Raw genomic sequence first — 24,932 nt, 5'->3', positions numbered from 1 at the left:
GGGGGTTTGAGGTTGGGGCAGGATCTGGACTGGGGGCAGGGTGAGGACCTCAGGCCATGTGATAGCCGGAGGTCAGGGGTCATAGTGGGGAGTGCCTCACCCAGCAGCACAGCAGGGACGCCCCAGCCCAGGGCGTGGTAGAAGCGCATGGCGCCGCGGTCCACATTGCGGGGCTCAACCTGCATGCGGTAGAGGTGCAACCCCTGCACAAGGAGCCACGCGAAGGTGCTGAGGAAGAAGTAGTGCAGGAGGATGGCGACCGCAGTGCACACCAGCTGAAGGCAGGGTAGGGGGACGTCACAACCTCTCCTTCCTTCCCCGACTTCTGACCCCTACCCCAAGCATCTGCTTCCCACCTCTGACCCCTAAACCACAGCATCTTACCCCAGTATCCTTGCCCCAAACCCTGGCCCCAACCTAAGCATCCCTGACCTCTGACCCTGAACTTTAGCCCCAGGCCTTCCTGGGCCAGGTAAGGTCATCAGGTCACAGGTCCCGTGGTCCTGACCCTGCACCTGGTTTTGGGTCCTATGGATCCCCAGCAGGAAGAGGAGCTCTGCCACCCCCAGGGCAGCTGCCACATTGGCATGGATCCCACGCATGTTGGACTTGAGGCTGCGGAGGCTCAGCAGGATGGCCGCAGTCAGCAGCAGTGCAGCCACAGACACTGCCACAACCACATGGGTGAACACAGCCAGCAGCTCCAGGTCACCCTCCAGCCGCTGTGGGGACAAGCATGGTTGCTGGGGTGTTGGGCATCCCTGCCCTTTCACCCTCCCACTTCCTTGGGACGCTGAACACAGCCCCACCTCACGGGGGGAGGCATCCATGAGGACCCCAAAGGTGCCTGTCCGGCTGCAGCGGCACCGTGCGTGGGACCCGTTCCTGTGCACCAGCTCGCAGTCCCGTGCTGTCCACATGCCATGCTGGTCCGCCCTGTGGCCACAGGGCAGTTAGACCTTCCATCTGCTCTGGGGAGTGCCCCATTGCCAGGTGGGGGTTTGTGAGACATGGTGGGAAGGGCGGAGGGTGCCTGGAGTTGGGGAGCAGCATTCCTCACAGGCCTGGGTGTGCAGGGGCATTAGTGGGGCCCCCAGGGGCAGGCTGGGCCTCCCAGGGGCTAACGGGGGACCAAGGGTTTCAGAGTGGAGGTCCTCACGGGCCAGGTGGGTCCCACTGCACGCAGATCGCCTTGCTCCGATTTGCTGTCTGTAGCAGGCGGAATTCGAGGCTGATTGGGGATTCCAGGACACCCCTTAGGAAGTTGCGTCCATGGAACACAGCCACGCTGACCACCGGAGAGTTCATAACAGGGTTCTGGGGAAGCCTGAGGAGACACCCCACCTGGGCTTGGACACTGCTGACCTCCCCAATCTCTGACTGCCTACCTCACTGTATTCATGCCACTTGCTATGGCCAACCCAGCATCTGGGATGCCCTAGAGTGGATGCTGTTTTTGAGAATCCCTTCAGCCTCTGCTAGGCTGCTTCAAGAACAAAGGTCCATGGCCTACCGGGGTGTCATGGTTCTGCAGAAATGGCAGGTTCTCTGCAGCCAAAGGGCTTCCAGACCCACTGCCCACACTGGGGTCTGGGGTCCAGGTAGCTCCAGACTGTTTGCCTCAAGCTGCCCTCCCTGCCACCCCCATCTGACCTCCATCAGTCAGCCCGTCTTGCCTGACTCTATCAGCCAGCTTGCCTGCCTGTACCTGGCTCCTGCACCTTTCCCTATGTGACTGTTCTCACCTGTGGTTCTGTGTCTGTCTGCTACTCTGCGCGACTCGACAGAACACAGTTCACATAGAACCCAGCATGGACAAGACTCCCTGGAGCTATACACAGGAGCATCTCCATATGACTGTGAACCTGGTCATTTTCCCACCAAAAAACGGGGTGCTAGGCTGGGTAGAAGCTTGCAGGAAGCTCAAGCGGCTGGGGGGGGGCCTGGAATAACTCCATCCATGGTACCTGGCGCCCCGGCGCTCGGCCTGGAACTGGGCAGGGAGCAGCCCCCCTAAGGTGCGGTAAACGAGGAGGATGACAATGGAGATCCCAGGCTCCGGCTCAGTCTCTGGGGGCGCTGGTGGGGGGGCCACACTTGAGGTGGTGGAGTTTTCTATGCTGCTGCTGCTTGTGGACAGAACTGCCAGGGGAGGGGGAGGAGCCACTATCAGTGACCTCTGACCCTGAGCACCCAAAAATCCAGCTCTGAACCCAACCCAGCATCAAGCATGGGAATCTCTTCCCTGGGAGGACGGGGTGCAGGAGCCCAAAAAGTGGACATGGGCTACCCAGGGCTGGATCCTGAATATCAAGGCCTGTAAGAGGTCATCGCTGGGGAGGGAGAGGCTCTGGGGAGGTGAGAGTATGGCAAGGTGTGGGGTGGAAGGTTGACGTAGGAAGGTGTCACACAGGGGGTCTGACACAGGGGAGGCCTGCCAAGAGGAGAATTGGCAGGAGGGTGACATGGTATCTGGCTTAGTGGAGAGCAAGGAATCAGGATCTGACCCAGTGGTCACTCAAGGGCTCTCACCTTCGGATGGGGACGGCCGTGGGGCCTGGGAAGGCAGTAGCACGTGGGTGTGAGGATCCCAGGCATCCTGGCCCCGGAAAAGGTTGCTGTGGTAACGAGGGTAGCGCCGGGTTCCCCGGGTCGGACTAGGATGCTCCATGCGGTCGATGCTGAGCACTGCCCCGGAGGAAGAGGGATGAGACCCATCAAGGATCTCCTCCCCATGCTGCAGGTCCCACTATCTTGATAGGCTTACCCCCATCCTGTACCCAAGTCTCACAACCCATAGCTTCCTTGCTACCAGCGCAGAGCCTGTCCCTGAAAAGCACTGAGGGTGGTGGCACAGCCCCTTGCCACTAATGGTAACATCAATAGCCCCAAGCCCCTCGGACCTCCAGGTCCTTGCCCTTTCACAGCCCCCTGCCAACCCCACTCCACCCCATCCGCCACATACTGATGTTGGGTGTCACTAGCCCCACAGGATTCAGGTATGTGAGTTCCATATTCCTTGCAAGTGTGGCCGCATATTCTTCCAGATGCTGCACCAGGCCTGCACTGCCTGGGGAGCCCCCAGGGGCCCGCTGCCCCAGTGCTGCCCACAAGTCCCCAGTCTCTGGAGCAAGCAGTGCGGAGCCAGCCCACAGCAGATTCTGGGAGGAGGGAGATAAAAGTGGACTCAGCCAGGTGAGGATGTGTGAAGGGACAGGGCAGGCCTAAGGGGTCTGGTCAGGCGCTCAGAGGGGACCTAGCAGGCAAGGAGGTGGGTCTAGAGAGGACAAGGGAAGAAGGAGAGCCCAGGGCCTTCCCTTCCCCGGGGTTAGGAGGGGCCTGAGTGGGGGATTCAGGGCTGGGGGTCCAGGGCCAGGGGATTGGGAGCACTGGGCACAGCCCCACCTCGTTGAAGTGGGCGTCCTGTGTGGCTGTTAGCCCAAAACCCTGCTGGTGGCTCTCAAAGGTCAACAGGTGGGCCAGCAGGCGGGCAGTGACTCGGATATCTTGGCTAAAGTAGTGGTCAGTGTGGCTGGTCACCTCCCGCAGCCTCTGAGCCAGCTTCTTGGCCTCCACAGTATCTAGTGCTGTCTTATTCAGCTCTAGGCCATCCAGCTGCCAGGACAAAGATGGGGTGGTTGCTCTGTGGTCCCTTAGGCCTTTCTCAAAAGCCTCACAGGAAGAAGGGTTTGGCCAGAGTAAAGGGCAACCAGGAAAAGCCCAGGAGGTCAAGGGCTAGAGCATGATGTCTGGAGCCCACTACAGGCCTGGGTAAGCTGAGGCCAGGGCCAGGGCAGGTCTTGAGTTCAGGGCAAGGTCTAGGCAGTCTCACCAGCAGACTGAGTTCTCGAAAGGCAGGGGAGGTACAGTTGAAAAGGTCAGGCTCCAGCCAACCCTGGTCCTCGTCACATAGCCGCACGGCAGCACCTGGGGACAGGTGATCCCTGGTCAGGTCTGGGACCTGGACACCTTTGCTGAGGAGGTGACCACAGCACCCTCTCCTATCCCAGAGGGAACTCTGAGGCAGAGACCAGAGTAGTAGGCACCTGTGGCTAGAGCTGTGGATGGAGCAGCCCCAGCCCCCAGCCCAGGCAGGCCCTAGCTTCTTGTCAATTCTTGAGGGGCCTGTGGACCATTCTGAACCACCAACTACAAGCACAAGAGTAGGGCTGCCCCCACACACACGTGCACACTCACACCCCAATGCTCACATCTGCACACTCATAGATGCGTGGACCAGGACAAACACAGAAGCACAATGCTCTCTCATACACATACACAGACATGCCAACACAGACCAGATTTTCCAGCAATATTTTGTGACCAAAGGAGGTGAGGGTGGAAGTTCTCACACAAGTTTTAACTGCCCCAGTGGTGACTTTGCTGCCATCTCTCCTTGTCTGTGGGTTTGGGATGGGGGTTAAATATTGAATGAGAATTAACCTGGGCCTTAAGGGAGTTTGTATCCACTAGCAGTAGGACCCTAACTTAAACACAGAACCTCCTCTCCCCAAGGCAGACTCACAGACGCGTGCACAGGCACAGAAAAACACACACATGAGCATGCATACACAGTCTCTGTCCAGCCACTGCGGAGACCTCAAGCAGCAGAGAGGGTTCTGCAGGGGCCTTAGGCAGGGGGAGGGGCCCTCAGGTAGCAGGGAGGAGTCTGTAGGGTCCTCGAACAGAGGGGAGAGCTCTTTCATAACTTCAGGCACTAGGGAGAGGCCTGCAGGGATCTCAGGAACTGAAGAGGGGTCTGCAAGGACCTTAGGAAGTGGGGAGGGATCTTCAGGATCCTCAGGCAGTGGGGAGGGATCTCTGAGGACCTTAGGCATCAGAGAAGGGGCTCTGGGGCCCTCAGAAAGCCAAAAGGGGCCTCCAGGGACTTCAAGCAGTTGGGAATAGCTTTTAGAAACCTCAGGCAGTGGGGAGAGGTCTGTAGGGACTTCAAGCAGTGGGAGGGATCTGCAAAAGCTCTGGCAGCGGAGCAGAAAGCGCACCTGAGCAAACACGTACCCCTTACCTGCACCCCGCAATCCTGCCCAGAAGCCAAGAGAAACAGACGGAGGCTCAATGAGGGGGTGGGAAGGGACCCAGAGCCCCTAGGAGGTAGTGAGGGGCCCACATGGACCCCTACCCTACTCCCACCTCTTTGCAGGAACAACTCAGAAAAAGAAGTGGCTCCAGCAGTCAGAGGACAGGCCCACCCCCACCTAAGTGATGTGCCTGTCCCCCAGTACTCACCCAGGGCCCCCCGAGGACAGGGCACTGAGGCCAAGACACCAAATTTGGTCTGGGGCCACCACACGCCAGATCTCAGGGACTTGGGGCAGGCATCATAGAGCACTAGGGAGAGAAGAGGCACTGAGCCAGACGGCCAGAGGCTGGGACAAGTGACAGCCATGCTCACTGCCCTTCTACCACTCACCTCAGGCTAACCACCCACCACTCCCCTGCTGGTCTCACAGGAGCTGGCCTGTCAGATTGTGATAGGTCATCAGAATACTTGGGGAAAATGTGGAGGTCCCTGGGCATAAGAGGTCTCCCTTAAAGAAGCCCCCTAGAGTCCCCACCTAAGGAGCCAAGCATGCCATGATACTTGGTAGCATGCCAGAGCCAGCCCTCTGTATGCAGAGCTGGGTGGAGTCTGCTCACCCCGGCAGCCGCTGGCTGTCACCTCTGCGAAAGGACTGTCACAGCTGTTGCACTGGCGGCCAAGGGCTCCTGGGCGACAGGGGCACTGCCCGCTGTGGGGTGCACATGAACGTGAGGTGGAGCCCACAGGGTAGCAGTCACAGGGGAGGCATGAGTCGCTGTCCCGAGGTCTGTAGTGGAACTCCTGTTTAAGAATGGGTCAGGGGCCTGAGGTCAGAGGTCAGAATTTAAGGTAGGGGTCTCAGGTCAGGGCTTGGGGAATGAGTGGAATCAAGGGCAAAGGGTCAGGAGAATAGTGTTCACAGGCCAGAAGGAAGACTGGGCCTCAAAGGAAATGTAAGGGAGGGACACATAAAAGTCAAGGACAAGAGACAGCCATTAGATCACAGGACAGGGGTAAGAGGTCAGAGTCAGGTGACAGAGGTCAGCAAGATGAATAAGCACCACAAATTACATCTAGAGAAGAGTTAAAAGGTCAGGGATCGGGGGCCAGACACACCTTGCAGTGACACTGCCCGTTTGTCTTGTTGCAGTTGGGGTCAAAGCCCTTGTGAACATCACAGTTACAGGGGCCACAGGTTGGGCTCCCCCACCAGCCCCGTGGGCACTGCTGGTCCATTCTGGAGGTGGACAGCCAGGTGAGATGCTTTCATAATATCTTAGTGAGCCTCCCTTCCCCCAACCACGTCTTTCCCAGCCCCTTACCTGTGCTCACAGTGGTGCCCAAAATAGCCACCTACACAGTCACAGATATAGCCATGGGGGGCTCCTGGGAGGTGCCGGCAAGACCCCTGGTTCTGACAGGGGTTCAAGAGGCAGGCGTCCACACAGCCTGGACCATAGTAACCTGCAGGTTGGGTCAGGGGGCTCAGGATACTGACCACAGAGCATGAGAATAACACCTGTTCTTCTCAGTTCCCACTTCCTCCAGGCTCTCCAGGTCCCCCAGTCTTCACCATGAGCCCCTGGTTCCTGCCCATGTCACCCTGTCCCCCCTCAGGCCCCACCTGGCCAGCAGGTGCAGGAAAAGGTCTGCCAGAGGTCTCGGCAGTCAGCGTGGGGTGGGCAGGGCCCAGATGCACAGGCATTGGTCACGACACAGCCAGGTTCCACATTCACTCGGTGGCTGGGAGCAAGCAGGGCCGGGGACCCCAAAGGTGTGGAACCGAGCCATACCCCCTGTGGACACAGCCAGCAAGGGGTGAGACCCATGTCAAAACACCTCAGCCCCAAGTCCTGCAGAGCCAGCCATCTGTCTGATGACCTCTGACATGCAGTCTCCCTCAGATCCCCCAACAAAGCCCATACCCTCACCCCAATATCCTGAATTCAATCTCCCCCATGGGTCCGCTAATTGTTCTGTCCTTGACACAGACCTATAATGACGCTTGATAATTTAAGCTAGACTCTGACAGAAAGGCTTGACCTGTCTCTGATGGCTCTGGATCACCCGTACCCCATGCCAACCCCCATGTGAACGCAACTTTACAGGTCCCAAGGTGCCCCTGATCTCTGACCACTCACCCTAATGCCCCATATCATGTTCCCATGCTGACCCCCACCTGGATACAGCCAACCAGACCCTGAGGACTCTCCTCTTCACTGCTGGGGGGCAGGCCTCCCACATGGAGTCGCTTTACTTTCAGGCCCTGAAGCTCACTCCCCACCGCCATCGTGTCCTGGGGGAGGAGGACAGTCAGCATTGTGGGGGGCGGGTACTGATGGATCCCTGCCCTGTCCCAGAGTCAATCTTGGCCTTGTCCTAGCCTTGTATGACTATGCGTTGTCCCTCTTCCCTGTCGTCCTGGACTAGGTGAATGGTCTGGGAAAGATCTGCTCCCGAGAGTGGAGGATGCGCTGGAGCACGAGGGATGGTTGATAGGACAGTTTCAGTCAAGAACAGGGCTCAGACAGGTGTCTTTCTCCTGGACCAAGAACAGACCCTGAAACTCCATGATTTTGAGCTGGAGAGAATAGCAGAGACCAGAAGGGGTTTCCAGGAGTTAGGCAAAGTGCTAGCTGCAGAGGTACCCCAAGACCAGGCCAGGAATCTGGGTAGCCTCCCTGATATGAGAGCCTGGTAGTGGACCAGCCTGGCTGGCAGGGTAGGCTCTGAGCAGGGATATGAGGAGGGGCCTAGAGGGAGAAGATCAGACTATGTGCAGTGGAGGGAATTGAGAGGAGCTGGACTAGAGGTGGGGTCAAATGAGGTGAGTCTGGCTGGAAGACTGAGAATGGACTACCCCAGGGTCAGGTGTCAGACCTGGAAGAGGCTAAAATCCAATGAGACCATGAGGACATGGTGGCCCCGCCGGCCACCTGGCTCCTCCTGCAACTCCAGCCGCAGATCGTGCCACCGGCCGTCACTGACAGCCACCTGGTCCAGGAGGAGGTGGGCAGCACGGCCTGAGCCCCTGGTCATGGTCACAGATAGCAATCCCCGATCAAGCTGCAGATAGAGAGACACGGCCCTAGGGTCAGAGCCCCAAGTTGGGTTGGAGCTGGAAGTGTCAGAAAGTGAGATCGGGGGGCTCAAAGGTCAGAACAGCAGTGGCAAGGCTATATGTAGAACATCGGGTGCTGTGCCCCAAGACATTATGTTGCTGAGAGTGAGGTTAGGGGGCAGACGTTAGGACCAGGGGTCGTGGATTGGTGCAGCTAGCACGAGAGAGTTATGCTGGTACCCTGCCTCTGCAGAAGATATCATGGTGGGGAAGATGGTCAAGGGCCCAGGTCCAGAGCAGGGTAAAGAATGGTCAGTACACCTAGCAGAGAAGTATGCTGTGTGACCAGGCCCAAACCCACAAGAATGTTGCAGGAGGCATTAGAGATTGAGAACTGAGGGTCTAGGGAGGGGTTGGGAGGACAGACACACCTGACAGAGAAGCGCGCTGTGTGGCCCAGCCTGTACTTGCATCAGGACCCCCTTTGTCGCCCGTGTCCGAAATGCCAGCCCCAGGTACCATGGCACAGACACAGCCATGTCATTTCCAAAGTCCCAGCTCAGTGTGCCGTTGCCATGGAAACGGTGGGGATAGGCCATGGCTGAGGGAATAAAGGAGCAGGGTCACAGGCCCCACCTCAGGAACAGAACTTACCCTGCAGGCCCCTCCTGCCCCACGCTACCCACTCACTGAGCCGACAGTCTCTGCCACCGAAGCCCACAGGGCAGTCGCAGCTGAAGCCGCCCCAGCGCTCTGAGCAGAAGCCGCTATTCTTACAGGGGCCTGAGTCACAAAAGTGCAGCTTGGCCTGGCAGCCTGGGAGAGGAAGGCACATGAAGGATGTGAGAACAGGAGTGGGGACACAAGTGCTGGACAGGACATAAGGGTCAGGGGCCAAAGGGGCCATAATCTCAGCCCCGCGTTCTCTCAGAGGGTAGAGATGGTAAAAGGCAGGCCCTAAAGACTAGGCTGTGACATGGTGCCTACAACCAAAGGAGACAGGGGTGAGGTAAGATTTGAGGCAGTCCTTGTAGTCCTCCACCCCCTCCCTATGATAGGGACATGGCCTACCTGCCGTGGTGCCATTGTTTGCAACAAAGGCCGCCATGTCCACCCGGCGGCCATCAATGTGCAGGTCCCGCATGCAGCCGACGAAGTCCTTGTGGGACACGGGGAAGTTCTCGGGGAGGTTGGGGACACCTCCCAAGAGTAGAGGGCCCGTCAGGTCCAGGGACCTGGGGGTCAGGGGTCCAGGTCATTGGTGGGACTGGGGCCAAGGTAGGGTTGCTCCTGGGGGCCATAGGAAGTATGGGGGGGCTAGGATTCAGAGGGTAAAGTGACTGAGGGAGGAGGGTAAGGCCAGGCTGGGGAAGGAGCTGTGGCCTCACTTCAGTCGTAGGGGTGCAAAGGAGAGCTCACAATGAGCAGATGGTCTGGGGAAAGGTGGAAGAGCTGGGGTTGAGGGCTAGGAGGAAAGACTGAGACTGAGGCAGGGTGGGGATGTGGGGCATTAGAGAGACCAGGAGGAGTAGAGACTTTGGGGGACTGGGAGCCTGGGGATCGTGTGGGAAAAGGGAGTCTGGGGTGGAATACAAGGATGGGGCTAGGGTGAGGTGAGGTTTCAATGTCCTAGTGGGGAGAGGGAAATCTGCTGGTTTGGGGAAAGACGGGGAGTTTGGCAAGCTGGAGTGAGGAGAGGGTTATGTGAAGGGTTGGTGCGGGCTTTGGCAGGCAGAGGGCATGGGGATCTGGGGCTGGGGACCTCACTTCTTGGAGCTTGTTTGCATGCCAGCAGCTGCGCATGAGTAGTTGCCAATCTCAGCACCAAACTGCAGAGCCACCGCCACGTTGCAATCATCCACGCTCAGCACAGCCACCTTGTCCTTGGAGGGGCCCTGAGCACCCCCCAGGGCATCTGTCCGGGGCTAGAGACCCAAGCATACCACTTAACAGGACCCCCAGGGTGACCCCTGAGGGGCAGAACCTGGCATCCAAGCTCCCCCTATACTCCCATGCCAAAGGTGGCACCCACCTTGTTGTAGTATCTCAGGTGCACTGTGTGCCACTGCCCGTCACTCAGGCCCCCTGGAACTGTGGGGCTGACCACCGTGTTGGATTCACCTGTTGAGGGGAATGCATATGGGGGGTTGTCTGGAGCTGCTAAGTATCCCCCCTAAGTCATGTAGGCAGTTACTCCCAGAGTGACCCTGGATGCATCAGATCACTCCCACAACTAGTGATCACAGTGTCTGGTCCAGAGTGCCTTTGACAGATAGGCGAAGCAATAACATTTGGAGATGGACTTTCCCACAAGGAATGGCCATGGAGGTCAGGTCTTCATTGATGTCTGTTTGGCATGGAGGTGTGTGTTCAGGTGTGCAGTGAGGCAAATCCGAGGGGACTTGGGGCTCAGCCATCTCACCCACACATGCACCCACTCGCCCACACACATCCATGGGGGCACCCACCAGTGGAATATGTGAGCCGCACTTGTCCAGCCACAAGCTCCAGGGCCAAGAAGTCGTGTTTCTCATTCAGGCGCCCATTGTAGAAGAGTAGCCCACTTGGCTGCACCGTTGCAAATCTGGGTGAGATAGGCAGAGCATGCGTCAGGAGCAGGACACCTCCTCACACACACCATCCCTGTGACAAGAAGGTTCGCGGGAAGCCTGCCCAGGCTGGAGTGAGAAAGGAAGCGACCAGAGAGGGTGGGACGGGCGGGTGAGGCCAGTGCAGTGAGGTCAGGAGCAGTGATGCTCTGAGACACCCAGGTCGGGCGTCAGGGGAGGGGACGGTGTCCTGAGGGACGTCAGGATGTGGCAGTCAGAAATCTGAGTCAGGGTCATGTAGTTAGGGATGGCTTGGAGACTCGCAGAGATATGGGGCGGGCACCTACGAGATGGACAGTGTGAGGTGGAAGCGCTGCCGCAGGCCTCGGAACATGACGAACGAACTGGGAGGGAAGGAGCGCGCCGCCACCTCGCAGCGTGGGCCCTCGAAGGCGCCACCCGCCGGGCACTGGCAGTGGAAGCCGCCGTCCGGCCCATCTGTACAGGTGCCCCCGTTGCGGCAGACGCCGGGCACGCAGCGTCCGGCCTCGGTGTCCAGCTCACAGTCTTCTCCTAGGGGTCAAGTCGCAGTCAGAAGCAGAAACCACTGCGCCGGCCACTGCTGCAGCGGGCCCCGCCCCTCTAACGGCCGCATGCTTCGAGCAGGTTCCAAGACCTCTGAAAGGTCGAGCTCCCTGTGGGCACGCCCCAATGTGGTCTGGCCCCGCCTCATTCTCGAGCCCTGGCTCCGGCCATGCCCCTCCTAGGGTCCCGCCTGCTCCACGACCACGGCCCCTCATAGCCGCGCCCCCATCCACGGCCACGCCTCCTTCACAACCTCAGCCGGGCCTAAGGCCTCTATTCCCTCATGGCCCTAGGCTCTCTCTAGGTCAAGCTCTAGGTTCCTGGTCTAACCGCGACCCCAGCTGGCTCAAGAATGATGTGCGGTCCTCACGTGCATTGTAGTTCCGCCCCCACGCTCTGCCTGAGGTTCACCCAGCTTTGGCTGGGCCCTCAGCCCTGCGCCTTGCTCACCGGTGAAGCGCGGCCGGCAGACGCAGGTGTAGCCTCCCTCGCGCCGGGCGCAGGCGCCGCCATTGCGGCAAGGGTTGGAGTAGCAGAGGTCGAGCTCGGTCTCACAGAAGTCTCCCGTAAAGCCGGGCGGGCAGCGGCAGCGCAGGCCTGCAATCGGCTGGATGGGTCTGAAGAGCGTGGAGGCCGAGGCCAGGAAGGGCGCAGACGAGTCAAAGCGCAGCACCGACACGCACTTCATGTAGTTCTCGCAGGGCTCGCGCAGGCACACGTTGTCGTCGAAGGGCAGCACGTCCAGAAGTGAGCGGGCGGCAAGTGCTGCGCGCCGCACGTACAGCTGCTCCTGCAGCTCCTCGGAGCTGAACCAAGGACCTGCAGCGCCAGTGCCAGCCCCGCGGGGCGCCAGCGCCGAGAAGCTCACATTGAGCACAGTGCCCCCCACGTCCGTGTCGTTCTGGATGTTGAAGATGAAGACGTCCTCGGCAGGTGTGGCAAGTACCGCGGCCACGCCTTCCAGAAAGTGGCCCAACAGCGGCGACAGGAAGCGTTCCTGCCACATGTTCTCGAGGCGCACGGTCAGGCTGTTAGCCAGCAACTCCTCCGTGATGATGACCACGCGCAGCACGCACTGAGCAGTGACGCTGTGCAGCCCATCTGCGGGCGGGGGTAGGGGCAGTGGTCAGTCTGAGGCCAGTGGCTGCCCCTCCCTGCAACACAAGAGGGCTGGGGACAGTGACTGCCCAGTCCCCCAGCACCTCTGAGTCAGCAGGCTGACCCTGCCAGGACACGGGTTCCAGGGCTTGTGACTACTAGCTCCCCTAGCATCAAGGTGTCAACAAATTGCTGCTTCCTCTCCCCTCCCTCCAACACAAGGAGGGGCCTGAGCCAGGGATCACCCAACTCCCCACAGTGCCCATGGGTCAGTAAGACATTCCTCCAACAGCACACAAGGAGGTCCCTAACTGGTCAGTAACCCACCTTTCCCCAAGTTATCATGGTCAGCAGGCCACCCCAACTCAGGACAAAAAGAGGAACCAGGGCCATGGACCACCCATTCACACACACACCCACACCCTGCCCCGCCCACCCCCCACCCCCGTCACTCTCCAGCATTGCAGAAACAGCAAACATCCTCTCCAAGAAACAAAGAGGGTTCTAGGTCAGGGATGAGCCATCCCCTATCTCTGGTCAGCAAACTGCTTCCCCATGACACTAGAAGGGGCCCTGGCTCTGTGACCACTCAACCCCATCCCCTAGAACCCTGGGTGAGCAAGTTCCCTCTCTCCAGGAGGGTCTTGGACCCCTCCCTCTCCCCCTCAGCATTCCTGGGTCAGCAAGCTGCCCCCAGACCCAGGTGCTGTGATCTCAGTGGCCACTCCCAGAAAGGAGGATGAGGCCTTGTTCCCAGACCCTAGCACACATTGAGTGGTCAATAGAGTTAGTTTTTGCCAGAATTGAGGGATAAATGAAGACTATGCCTTCTCTGTCAGTGCTAGGAGTCCATGCTCCAGAATTGGGGAATGAACACCAGTAAAGTCTGTCTGCCAACTTCTGCAGCCTCCAGCAGGCAGGACTACAAGGGCCTCTCCAGCCTGCACCTTACTGAAAGCCTGGGGCCGCAGAGGCAGGAAAGAGGCAGGTTGACCTTAGGACATTTTCTCAAACGGCAGGGCTTTGGTCAGCTCCTTGGACGGCAGGCAGACCAACGTGGGCCCACTCTCTACCTGAAGTAGTAAGTACTCTGCCAGAGGAGTAAGCTGCTTTTCCTGACTACTAAACTATTGGCCTCCCTCTCCTGCACAGATGGGGCAAAGGTGACACTGGACCCAAAGTAACCCTTCATCTGAACAGGGGTGTGGTGTGGGCTGACAGGCATATGCTAGCTTTTCCTGCAACATCCAGGGTATTAACCAAGGACCTCCAGCCTTTCAGAGGGAGGGGGGCTATCCCGAGAGTAACAGACAGTTCATGCAATCTTTATGGAGGCTGCTAGATGCCCTAGAATCTTTTGGGTTCTGTGAAAACTGCTCAATAACCTAAGGAGAGACTATGTAAACCTAACTTGCGAGGTCTATGGCAGATCCTATGGGGTGCAGGAACCCAGAACATTAGGGATTCTTGGAAGGCCTGGGAATCCCTCTTTGGTTTGAGGTGCCCTGTGGAGCCCCTGAGGCCCTGACGGGTTGAGCTCACTGGGTCACTTGCCTGTCCCCTGCCCCTCACCTGTGACAGTCACCAACATGGAGGCCACCAGTGGGCGGTTGTTGTCTAACTTGCGGCTGAGTCGAAGCTCCCCACTGGTCTGGTTGACCACCAGCAGCTGCAGCTCATTGCCCCGCTCAAAGGAATAGAAGAGGTGGTCGGAGACATCTGGATCATAAGCTGGGATGCGTCCAATGATGCCTGAGGGGAAGGTATCTGAACGGTTGGATACATAGTTGTTGAAGAGGATCTGGAAGTTGTTGAGCACGGGGCTGTTGTCATTCTGGTCAACTAGGCAGACGTGCACAGTGGCCCGACTGACCAGAGGGGCAGATGTGGCCTGCACCACAATCACATATTCCTGGCGAGCCTCGTAGTCCAGGTCAATGAGTGCCGTCAACTCTCCAGAGAAGATATCCATTTGGAACAGCTCAGGGATGTTCCCTTCCACGATCTGGTACATTATATGGGCATTGGGGCCTTCGTCAGGGTCCACTGCAGTGATCTGGGCCACCACTGAGCCCACGATGCTATTCTCCTTCACTCGCACCTCAAACTCCTCAGCTGGGAAGACAGGTGCATTGTCATTCACATCCTGCACTGTCACCTGGATGCTGACTGGAGTCCGCAGTGGGGGCACACCTCGGTCCACGGCATAGGCAGTCAGTTCATACACTGGCACTGCCTCCCGATCCAGCCGCCTTACTGTGCGGACAATGCCAGAGGTGGGCTCAATGGTAAAGTCTCCATCCCCATCTTCCCCATTCTGGAAAGTGTACTGGACCCGGCCATTGGCATGAGCATCCCTGTCAGTGGCTGAGATCTGCAAGACACTGGTGAAAGGTGGGGCATCCTCAGAGACCAACCCCGTGTAGTGGGAGGCCACAAACTGTGGAGCATTATCATTCACATCATTGACCATCACTTCCACGTAAGTTGTATCTGCCTTCTGTGGGATGCCATTGTCCCGAGCTGTAATAGCTAGCGTGTAGGTCACCTGGTCCTCATAGTCCAGTGGGGCCTGTAGTGTAATGGCCCCTGAGTCTGCATCAATGCGGAACTGGGGCAGGTTGTCCTCCAGGAGATAGGTGATACGAGCATTTTCACCCACATCATCATCAGAGGCACTGATGACCACCACGGTGCTACCCACTGGCCAATCCTCATTCACACTCACTGAGTAGTGGGCACTTTGAAAGACAGGCCGGTGAGTGTTGGCATCTGTGATGTTGATATGCACATAGCAGTGATCATGAAGGGCACGGTCAGATGCAGTTAGCACCAGCTTGAAGTAGCGTTCCTGCTTATAGTCCAGTGGCAGAGCCAGTGTCACCAGACCTACACCCCCCTGGGTGCTTATGGCAAAGCGATTCCGAGTGTTGCCACCTGTTATCTGGTAGCTGATGGCACTGTTGGCATCACGGTCTACAGCAGTCACGCTGACCACACTGGTGCCCACAGCTGCATCCTCATTCAGCCGTAGGTGGTATTCCTTCATTGTAAACTCGGGCCGATTGTCGTTAACATCCAGCACAGTCACTGTGACGCTGGCTGAGGCCGAGAGTGGGGGTGAGCCATGGTCTCGGGCCTCCACACCAAAGAAGTAATGCTCCACAGATTCACGGTCCAGGGGACCACTCACAGAGACCCAACCAGTGGCACTGTTTATCACAAAGGGTGTATCAGGAGCCACACCAGTTAGGGAGTACTCTAATCTGGCATTCTCCCCGTGGTCTGCATCCACTGCCTGAATGTGGATGACCGAGTGGCCCAGGGGCGCATTTTCCAGGACAGAGACCTGGAAGGGTGTGCTGACAAAGATAGGAGTATGGTCATTGATGTCCACCACCTGGATGCTGGCCAGGCCTGTGTTGTTGGACAATGGTGGCCGGCCTGCATCCTGTGCCCGGATGCGCAAGGCATACTCTCGCTCCGCCTCAAAGTCCAAAGGTGCCACCACCTGGATCTCGCCTGTGAGGCTATCGATGGCGAAGTGGCCTCGGCTGTTGCCGCTGATGATGTTGTAGTGCACCAGTCCGTTGGCGTCCTTGTCCCGGTCGGTGGCAGTGACTCGCAGCACCACTGTGTGCGGGCGCACATCCTCGCGCACCTGTGCCACGTAGCGCTTCTCGCTGAACTGGGGTGCGTTGTCGTTCTCGTCCAGCACGGTTATGTGCACACGCACGGTGGCAGAGCGCGGCCCAGGCTCTTGGCCCTGATCGCTGGCCTCCACTACCAGCTCGTAGCTTTCCATGTGCTCGCGGTCCACACGACCGCTGGTGCTGATGAGGCCCGAACGCGGATCAATCTCGAAGGCGGCGGCGGCCGCAGCGCGCGCAGCTGGGGACCCCACAAAGCGGTAACGCAGGTTGGCGTTGGGGGGCGCGTCGCCATCTGTGGCACGCAACTGCAGGATGGGGTAGCCCTCCTCCACGTTCTCACGAAGTGTCTCCCGGTATTGCGCCTGCTCAAACACCGGCGCGTGGTCGTTGCGGTCGGCTACTGTAACGGCCACCATGGTGGTGGCCGAGAGGCGCGGCGAGCCGTGATCCTGCGCCGTCACGCGCAGGTAGTGGCGCTCCATGCTCTCGCGGTCCAGAGCGGCCTCCGTGCGGATGAGGCCGCTCTGCGGATCGATGCTGAAAAGCTCCAGGGAGCGGCTGTTCATGAGCGCAGCCAACGAGTAGACTAGGCGCCCAGCCTCGCCCGTGTCGGGATCCTGCGCCACTACGCGTAGCACCACAGTGCCCGCCGCCTCGTTCTCGGGCACTAGCGCCTGATAGTTGTACTGCGGAAACTGCGGGTGGCGGTTCGCGGCGCGGCGGGGGCGGACTCGGCTCGCTGGAAGTGTTTTCCAGGCTCCAGGCTCGGCCGGGACCCCCGGGGGGCGCGGCCCGGGGCGCTGCGGGAGGAAGCGGCGGCGGAAGAGACCGCGGGAGCGCATGCGCTCGGGTGCTGGCTCGGGAGCTGTCCGAGACTTGCGCGGTGCTGAACTAGATGCGGGAGCTGTCCTCGCCGTGCGCGGTGCTGAAACAAGCTCGGGGTCAGATCCTGCAGCCCCGGGAGGACAGTCCGTCCGGGGGACTATCCTCTCCTCTCGGGATGTAGCGCGCTTCTCGCCCTGACTCCTGCGTCCTGATGCCCACAATTCCCCACAGCAGCGTATGGTTCCCACTTTTTGGAGGGCGCTTCTCCCAGCATTCCTCTGGGAGGACACTGATTTGGAACCACGGGGCGGAACCAGAAGGTCCGAAGGGAAGGGCGAGCTGTCCTCCGGGCCCGGGACCCCTGGGGATAGAGCCTCCAGCGACAGACTATCTCTTCGCAAGGGTCCTGTCTTCCCGCAAGAGGAAATCTCTGGGCGCCAGCATAACAGAGACCCTGTTCCCTGTCCTGTCTCTCTCCCATGGCTACCTAATGCCTGGACCCCATATTCCGCCCTCAGCCCTGGGTCCGGCTGCTCAGGGGGCCCTCGACCACTCTGGGTGCTTTGCCTTCCCCCTCGGAGCCCCACGAAGACAGGCTCCCTGATTCCCAGGCCAGGCTCTCCATCCTCCTGGATCTCGGGCGTCTCGGGACAAAGAGCTAAGGCTCCGCCGCCGATCTGTGCCCCTCGCCCCGTAGCGGCAACTATCCCCGGGTCCCAGCCTTGGCCCCCGCCGTCCTCCAGCTCCTCCCGGCTGAGAGGAAACAAAGAGAGGAGGAGAAGCAGGAGTAGCGGGGTCGTCGGCCCCCTGAGACTCCACCACAGCGGCTGCCTCGCCATCACCCACCGCCTCTGCACACGGCCTCCACCACCCCCCGTCCCGGTCCGGGCCTTGGGTCCGCCCCGCTTCTCGGGCCCCCTCCCAGGCCCCTGCCGCCGCCCCGGTCCCCCGCCTCTCGGTCTGTCGCTCCGCACCGCCGCCGCCCTCTGGGCACCATCTACTCCGTGGCCAGAGCCCCTTTGGCGTGCGGCCCCAGCTTTTGCCGCCCCCACCACAGCATCCCCGACGCTGCAGCCGCCTCCCGCCGCTCCAACATGGCTCCCGGACGCCGCGATGGTTCATTCCACCTCCGCCCCGAAGCTCCAAATCCGGTGGTACAGCCCGTCGCGCATGGCAACTCTGACTATAGAGGCTGTTGTAGCCATCTTTATTAAGGGTAATCGTTAAGTACTGCCCACGGTGCTGAACAGGGCGCGGAGGTTCGTCCGCCGGATCCACCCTCCTCGCTTGCGGCCACCGCCCTCATCGGCTTCCCTACTCCTAGGGCTCTAACCCAGCTCCATCTCCTAGGCTTTCTTCTGCTTGCATGTCTCTTGTCCCTCTTCCTGAGCACTAGTTTAGAACCCTGTCCCGGATTTTGGTCTGAAAATTTGCTGCCCATGACGTGCAGAAAGAGCGTTTTCAAAACTCTTGGGCAAGGGTACCATGGGGAATCCTGGGGGCAGAGGGGACGATGGCTAGACGGGGACCTGGAACGCCAGCAGCCCGAACAATAGCTTTAACTGTTCGATCAGTGAGTTTTAATTCATGAAACATGTCGCGACCATCTGCTTGTTTGGAGTGCCCCTGCAGAGCAGGGACGGGAGGCGACCCGCCAGAGGCAGGAGCATAGGCCAAAATCTTCTCTGCCTTGCCGACCCCCAGCACTCTCCCAGGCTGAGGGCTCCCCCACTGAAGGCTACACTCCCATCTCCAGGCCGCTGGTCTCGAGGGTTCTGGGATGCCACGGAGAGCCTGGAGTTGCCGCAAGGCTGCAGGTCTGGCATCCTTGGATCCCCGCCCCTCGCCCGTCACTACCACGTCCTTTAACCCCTTGAAGGGACTAACGGAAGCTCCATCCTCCTCTCGGAATTTAATGCAGTCTCCCAGCGTTGGGCAACTCCTGGCGCAAGTCGACCCCAGCTGGCCAATGGGCACAGGCGGCGGAATAGACGTCACAGAAGACGTGCGGGGGCGGTGGATGAACGCAGAGCGTCCCAATAAAAAATCACTGTTTCTATTGGCACAATTGGAGGCCCCGCCCTTCACGGCGGACTCATTGTCTGCGGGGGAGAGGACTCCGCGGGTTCCAGGGTAGCCTGAGAGATAATCCAGGAGTTTCTCCAAGGACCGGCCTGCAAAGGCAGCAGCGACAACACCCTGTAGCACCACGTGCAAAGGGCGCAGGCGTCCTAGGACCGAGGAGGGAGTCAGGGCCCTGGTCTAGCGCGCTCCAACGGGCCCCGCTCCTGCTTCGAACCAGCGGAGAACTCCTGGCTAAGGTCTCTGGCCCGCCCCAAAGGGTACCTATGACATCATCATCAACCAATCAGATAGCGCATTCTTTGGCCTCTTGACTTCTTCCCTTTCGGGAGGCGGGATTCCGGCGGGCTCCACCTCCCGATCGCCCCACGTGGCTACAAGAGAGAAGGTCAGTGTGCTCCAGTGATCCCCACCCGCGTCTCCGAATCTGAGGACCCCATGAGGTCGGAGCTTCGCGACTGGTATACGGTCTGAGTTCCTATGGGCGTGAGAGTGGAGCATCAGCAGAGGCGCTGAAGGCGGAACTCCTTTGGATGCGGGCCGAGTCAGTGAAGGGGCTGCAGGAGTGAGACCGGGGACATGGTTCTGACGGCACACCCGCCCTCCGGGTCCACAGTCTATCGAGTGAAGGGCAAAAAACTTTACACCAACAAAGGAGAGAGAGGGGGCACTAGGGGGAGGGATGCTGGGGTCCCAGAGGTGGCGCCTGAGCTAACTTAGCGATCCGTGAAGGCTTCCTGCAGAAGATGCCTGAGCAGAGCCTTGAATAACCAAGAGGAGGTCGCAGCTGCAAGGGAAGGAGGAGCCATTCTAGGTCTTGGAGGCTATGTGGGCAAATGTGCAGAGGCATAAAAGCACCATGGCCGAGGGAAATCAAGCTCTGCTGTCTACACTAGGTTAGCACTGGCCTCAGCTGATGCGGCTTGTGGAGAGCAAGTCCTGGACCTCTCCTTGACACCCTTGACTCGCGGTGTTGCTCCCTGATGTTCCTGCCTCACTGTTGTCCTCCCTTTGAGACTGCTGTTCCATGGAGGCTGCCCCCTCCCCTTCTGGACTCACCTCTATGCCTCACCCCCAGTAGCAACTTCTAATGCCGCCTGTAAAGACAAAAACGAAGTTGATGATAATTCCCCCCTCCAAGTCTAGCTTTGCCCCTACCTCCTAGGAACATAGCAAGACCCCTACATGATTCATCCTCCATCTCTTCTCATCAGTTCCAAGCTAGAAGGTCCACCCAGGGCCCAGAGACATGGATTTGAGGCTGCTGTGGGGCAGATGAAGAGCAGTCCAGGAGACCAGAGGCAAGGTCTTGGCAGAAACTGTCCTCTAAGACAGCTCAGCCTCTCGCCTCCTGCCTTTTCCTCTCTACCCTGTGTTTGCCCCCTCCTTCTCAGGGGTACCTTGCTGGGAGAGCAGGCCAGAAGATCTGGCCAACTCGCCCAGCTCAATTATCCAACGGTTCTTTGATTTCACTGAGATCTCCAATCCATCATTCATCACCTCCTCAGTTCCTTACCTTTACTATTAGCCTTATAGAATCGGTGCTATAACGACTCTCCTGCCCTGCTCTTCTTAGACTGACTGGCTGGGGTAAAATCTAACCTCACTTAAAATAGACTATTTGTATATTCCTCATTTCTGGACCAGCAGAGCATTGTTAGAGAAAAACATTTTACATTCATGACCACAAGCCTAATATTATATTGGAGGGCCTAGCCAGTGCAGTAAAGCAAGAAAAATAATAAAAAGTTATGAGAATTGGAAAGGAAAAAATAAAACTCATTCACAGGCAACAAGATTGTGTATGTAAAAGATCCAAAAGAACCTATAGATAAGTTGTTGGAGTGAGTTTAGCAAAGTCATTGGACACAAGGTCAATATATAAAAATCAGTTGTAATTTCTATATATCAGCAACAGTTAGAAAATTAAAAAATTTAAAAATAATGCCATTTACGGGGCTGGCCTGGTGGTGCAGCAGTTGAGTTCTCACATTCCACTTCAGCAGCCCAGGATTCACTGGTTCAGATCCTGGGTGCAAACCTACACACCGCTTGTCAAGCCATGCTGTGGCAGGCACCCCATATATAAAGTAGAGGGAGATGGGCATGGATGTTAGCTCAGGGCCAGTCTTCCTCAGCAAAAGAAAAGAGGAGGATTGGCAGCAGATGATAGTTCAGGGCTAATCTTCCTCAAAAAATAAATAAATAATGCCATTTACAATAGCATTAGGTAAAATCAAATGCCAGGAATAAATCTAATGAAAGGTGTACAACGACTTTTCACACACACACACACACTATAAAAACACTATTGAAAGAAATAAAGACATAAATGGAGTGAAAAACTATGTACAAGCATTGCAAGATTCAATATTTTAAAGATGCCAATTCTTCCCAAATTGATATACGGATTCAATGCAACTCCGATAAAAATACCAGTAGATGTTATTATGTATGTGTGTGTAAACTGACAAACTATATCCTAAAATTTACATTCATGACCACAAGCCTAATATTATATTGGATGTTGGAATCCAATATAATGGATTGGGTGAATCCCAATTGGGATTGAATCCTCAATTGGGATTGAATCCCAATCCCAATTGGATGAGGAATACCCAAGACAGTTTTAAAGAAAACCAAAGTACGAGGACAATTTCCTCTACTGGATATCAAGAAAGCAACAAAAACCAAGACTGTGTGGTGCTGGTGCAGAAATAGACAGACCAATGGAACAAAATCCAGAGAGAGGCCTAAAGCTGAGGGAGACTTCAATTTTGAGAAGGGTGGCTCTTAAGAGCCAACATGAAGAAGGATGGGCTTTTCAATAAATGGTGCTGGATCAGTTGGATATCCATGTGGAGAAAGTTAAATGAGACCCCTACTTTATACTATCCATATAATCAGTACCAGATAGATTTGACATCTGAACATGAAAGGAAAGACAACACAGCTTTTAGAAGAGGACACAGAAGCTCTTCATGACTTTAAGCAAAGATTTTTTTAACAGGACACAAAATGCACTAACCATAAAGGAAAATCTTGAAAAATTGGATTATATTAAAGAACTTCCTTTCATCAAAAGACAACATTAACAGTGGGAGAAGGTATTGTAAGATATGGAATCCAAGGACTTATATCTTGAGGACATACCACAAATCAATAAAAGATAGACAACCCAGTAGATGGAAGGGCAAGAGATTTGAACAGGTGCTTCACAAAAGGCAAGATCTAAGTAGCCAGTAAACTAATGAAAAGGCACTCAACCTCTTTAGTCATCCAGTGAAATGCAAATTTAAAAATAAATACTACTATACTCAACCAGAATGACTAAAATAAAAATAACTGACAACACTAAGTTTTGGGAAAGATATGGAAGAGCTGGAACTCTCAGCACTACTTGAGGAGCGTACATTGGTACAACTACTTTGGAAAACTATTTGGCAGTATCTGCCTGTGACCCTGCAATTCTACTCTTGAGATATATCCCCAGTACAATGCAAATGTTTAAGAAGACATGTACAATGCTCCTGAGAACACTATTTGTAATAGAAAAAAATTGGAAACAACTGGAAAGTCATCAACAGTGGATAAATGAGGGTATAACCCACAACATTGGGAATGAACAAACTGCAACCATATACTATGACTTGAACGAATCTCAAAAACTTAATGGTGAGTGAAGCAGCCAGACACACGAGTTTATGCTCTATGATTCCATTTACATTAAGTTCAAAAACAGGCAAAACTTATCTGCAACTACCTCTAGGAAGGAAGAGGGAGTCAGTGATTAGAGGGCGTGCACAAGTGGGCTTTGGGGACTGGTGATACTCTATTTCTTGACTGGAGTAGGGGTTATCTTGGCATTCTCTGTCATAATCCATTAAGCTGTATTCTTTGCATACTGTACTTTTTTTTTTTTAAAGATTGGCACCTGAGCTAACATCTGTTGCCAATCTTTTTTTTTCTTCTTCTTCCCCTAAAGCCCCCCGGTACATAGTTGTATATTCTAGTTGTGAGTGCCTCTGGTTGTACCATGTGGGATGCTGCCTCAGCGTGGCTTGACGAGTGGTGCCATGTCTGCGCCCAGGATCCGAACTGGCGAAACCCTGGGCCACCAAACAGGAGCGCATGAACTTAACCACTTGGCCACAGGGCCAGTCCCTACATACTATACTTTTCATAGTATGTTACTCTCCCATAAAAAGAAGAGAAAAAGAAGATTGTCCTCACCTACTTGGAGCTTCAGTCTGTATCTATTTTTTTTTTTTTTTAAGATTGGCCCTGAGCTAACATCTGTTGCCAATCTTTTTCTTTCCTTCTTCTCCCTAAAGCCCCCCACTACATAGTTGTATATCCTAGTTGTAGGTCCTTCTAGTTCTGTTGTGTGTGATGCTGCCTCAGCATGGCTTGATGAGCAGTGCTACGTCCATGCCCAGGATCTGAACCTGCAAATCCGTGGGCTGCTGAATCAGAGCACGTGAACTTAACCACTTGGCCATGGAGCCCACCCCCTCAGTCTGTATCTTTTGAGGACTGAGCAGGCGGGTGATCTTCAGTCAACTCCTTACCGTGGAGTTGCCTTATGCATGTGCAGCCTGTGGTCCAGCGGGCATGTCCCACAGACATGGTGCCAGCACCTTTAGGCAACTTTTCAAGCCCAGAGGTCAGCCCAAACCCTTTTCCCTCATTGCCCCTCAAAATTTCTTGAATTTTTTCCCTTCAACCCCACCCACTCTCCTTTCTTTGCCCTTTTCCTGCCTAGCTACATCCTATGTCTACCATCCTTCCAAGCAGCCAAAAAGGTGTTTTCTCAAACAGTCCCCTCCCTGAGGAATTCTCTGGCTAATCATCATTTTCATTTGTGGTTATAATTCCGTGTTGTGAGACCATCAGCAAAGGATTTGCTAAGGGGGTCCCAGACTCCTGGACCCTCACAGAGCATCTGTTTGCTGCCAGGGGCCAGCATTTATTTGACTTCATCAGCTGGGCCTCCTGTATCCCTTACAAACATGTGCAAGGGCCCCCTTGGAAAACTTTGCAGAAGCCGCAGGGGCTTCTGATCCTCCTGCTATGGGGCCACGCTTTCTCATAGGTACTGGGACTGGGACAGATGGCACAGCACAGCCCTGCTCTTCCCACAAGGTCAGTGTGTGCATCATAACAGGGAACAGAGCAAGACACAGAGGCCGTCAAATGTTCTGCCTCAGCTTCCTGAGGACTTGTGCTTTTCACTGAATTACCCTGTCTCAGGAGGAGACTCATGGTTGTCTGCCTTCAGCACTCCAATGAGAAAGGAGTCACGACTGAAGTTAATGTCATTGATTCTGAATGTGAAAGAGGAGGCAGAATGCCTCCAGGATGAAGAGGAGTGACAGGTTGTGCCACACAGAGCTTTACTGGGAGCCATTTTGTCATCCTCTCCTCAGGTCCAGGTGAGCCTGTGTGCTTAACCTTCTCAAAGAGTCAATAGTTAAGAAAGGACATCTCTCCATCAGCCTCCTGTGCTTCACTCCCACGGGCTCCATCAAGTGTTCCTGCCTCAGCTTCCTGAGGACCTGTTTCCTGGGGACCCCACCGCAGCCCTGGCCTTTCCATAGTCTTGCTGGGAGAATAACAGCCCTCTGCCTTCAGCACCCCAATGAGAAAGGAAAAGTCATGACTGGAAGTCAGAGTATCAATGATTCTGGATGTGTGGAATCATCTGATGAGATCGTCTTAGGCAAAAAATGAAGGGAACTGATGAAAACTACTTCAGACTTGTGTCTGCCTGTAGGTTCCTGACTCTTCTCTCCCACTTATGGCAAGAGTCTTTGTTGTCTTAGAAGCCCACAAGGAAAATGAAGTTTTTGCCAAATGTTGGCCCCTAATTCCCCTCAAACAGTAGTGCAAATCTAACCCCACACTTGTTGAGATACTCTCTTTGCTCTACAGTAATTACCACATCTCTGCTGAGGCTGCAAAATGAGGGTATCTTATTGGGCCCAATGACAAATGAGGAAGGGAAACAGAGCTGGGAAGGGCCTAGGCAGTTAGGG

The 24,932-nt window shown here is 56.1% G+C and overlaps 1 protein-coding gene and 1 long non-coding RNA gene across 7 annotated transcripts in view; one reads left to right on the top strand and one right to left on the bottom strand.

Moving 5' to 3' along the window:
• CELSR3 (cadherin EGF LAG seven-pass G-type receptor 3) overlaps window positions 1–20,505 on the bottom strand; it is a 28,665-nt gene extending 8,160 nt beyond the window's left edge. For 3 of the 6 annotated variants that reach the window (XM_070575410.1, XM_070575413.1, XM_070575412.1), the window contains exons 1-26: window positions 13,907–20,505; window positions 11,687–12,337; window positions 10,999–11,224; window positions 10,571–10,686; window positions 10,135–10,223; window positions 9,870–10,027; window positions 9,174–9,337; window positions 8,793–8,918; window positions 8,534–8,703; window positions 7,922–8,107; window positions 7,221–7,337; window positions 6,666–6,837; window positions 6,364–6,505; window positions 6,158–6,278; window positions 5,659–5,842; window positions 5,248–5,349; window positions 5,027–5,041; window positions 3,833–3,927; window positions 3,406–3,615; window positions 2,966–3,161; window positions 2,533–2,688; window positions 1,968–2,142; window positions 1,160–1,327; window positions 810–936; window positions 516–722; window positions 101–275 (exon numbers count right to left, since the gene is read on the bottom strand). In XM_070575410.1, coding sequence (XP_070431511.1) covers window positions 101–275; window positions 516–722; window positions 810–936; window positions 1,160–1,327; window positions 1,968–2,142; window positions 2,533–2,688; window positions 2,966–3,161; window positions 3,406–3,615; window positions 3,833–3,927; window positions 5,027–5,041; window positions 5,248–5,349; window positions 5,659–5,842; window positions 6,158–6,278; window positions 6,364–6,505; window positions 6,666–6,837; window positions 7,221–7,337; window positions 7,922–8,107; window positions 8,534–8,703; window positions 8,793–8,918; window positions 9,174–9,337; window positions 9,870–10,027; window positions 10,135–10,223; window positions 10,571–10,686; window positions 10,999–11,224; window positions 11,687–12,337; window positions 13,907–17,651 — 7,993 coding nt within the window. In that variant the 5' untranslated portion in view covers window positions 17,652–20,505. The remainder of the gene's footprint in view (window positions 1–100; window positions 276–515; window positions 723–809; window positions 937–1,159; window positions 1,328–1,967; window positions 2,143–2,532; window positions 2,689–2,965; window positions 3,162–3,405; window positions 3,616–3,832; window positions 3,928–5,026; window positions 5,042–5,247; window positions 5,350–5,658; window positions 5,843–6,157; window positions 6,279–6,363; window positions 6,506–6,665; window positions 6,838–7,220; window positions 7,338–7,921; window positions 8,108–8,533; window positions 8,704–8,792; window positions 8,919–9,173; window positions 9,338–9,869; window positions 10,028–10,134; window positions 10,224–10,570; window positions 10,687–10,998; window positions 11,225–11,686; window positions 12,338–13,906) is intronic. The other 3 variants (XR_011526991.1, XM_070575411.1, XM_070575414.1) reach the window with 1 other exon arrangement.
• On the top strand, window positions 19,178–24,751 carry LOC139075945 (uncharacterized). The gene is made up of 2 exons (XR_011526996.1): window positions 19,178–19,282; window positions 24,324–24,751. It is a non-coding gene; the product is annotated as an uncharacterized lncRNA (long non-coding RNA).
• Window positions 24,752–24,932: the final 181 nt, after the last annotated feature.

The sequence above is a fragment of the Equus przewalskii genome, chromosome 15, assembly GCF_037783145.1.
Source record: "Equus przewalskii isolate Varuska chromosome 15, EquPr2, whole genome shotgun sequence".
Taxonomy (NCBI): domain Eukaryota; kingdom Metazoa; phylum Chordata; class Mammalia; order Perissodactyla; family Equidae; genus Equus; species Equus przewalskii.
The sequence above is the reverse complement of the archived record's forward strand: the minus strand, read 5'-3'. Positions and strand labels throughout refer to the sequence as shown.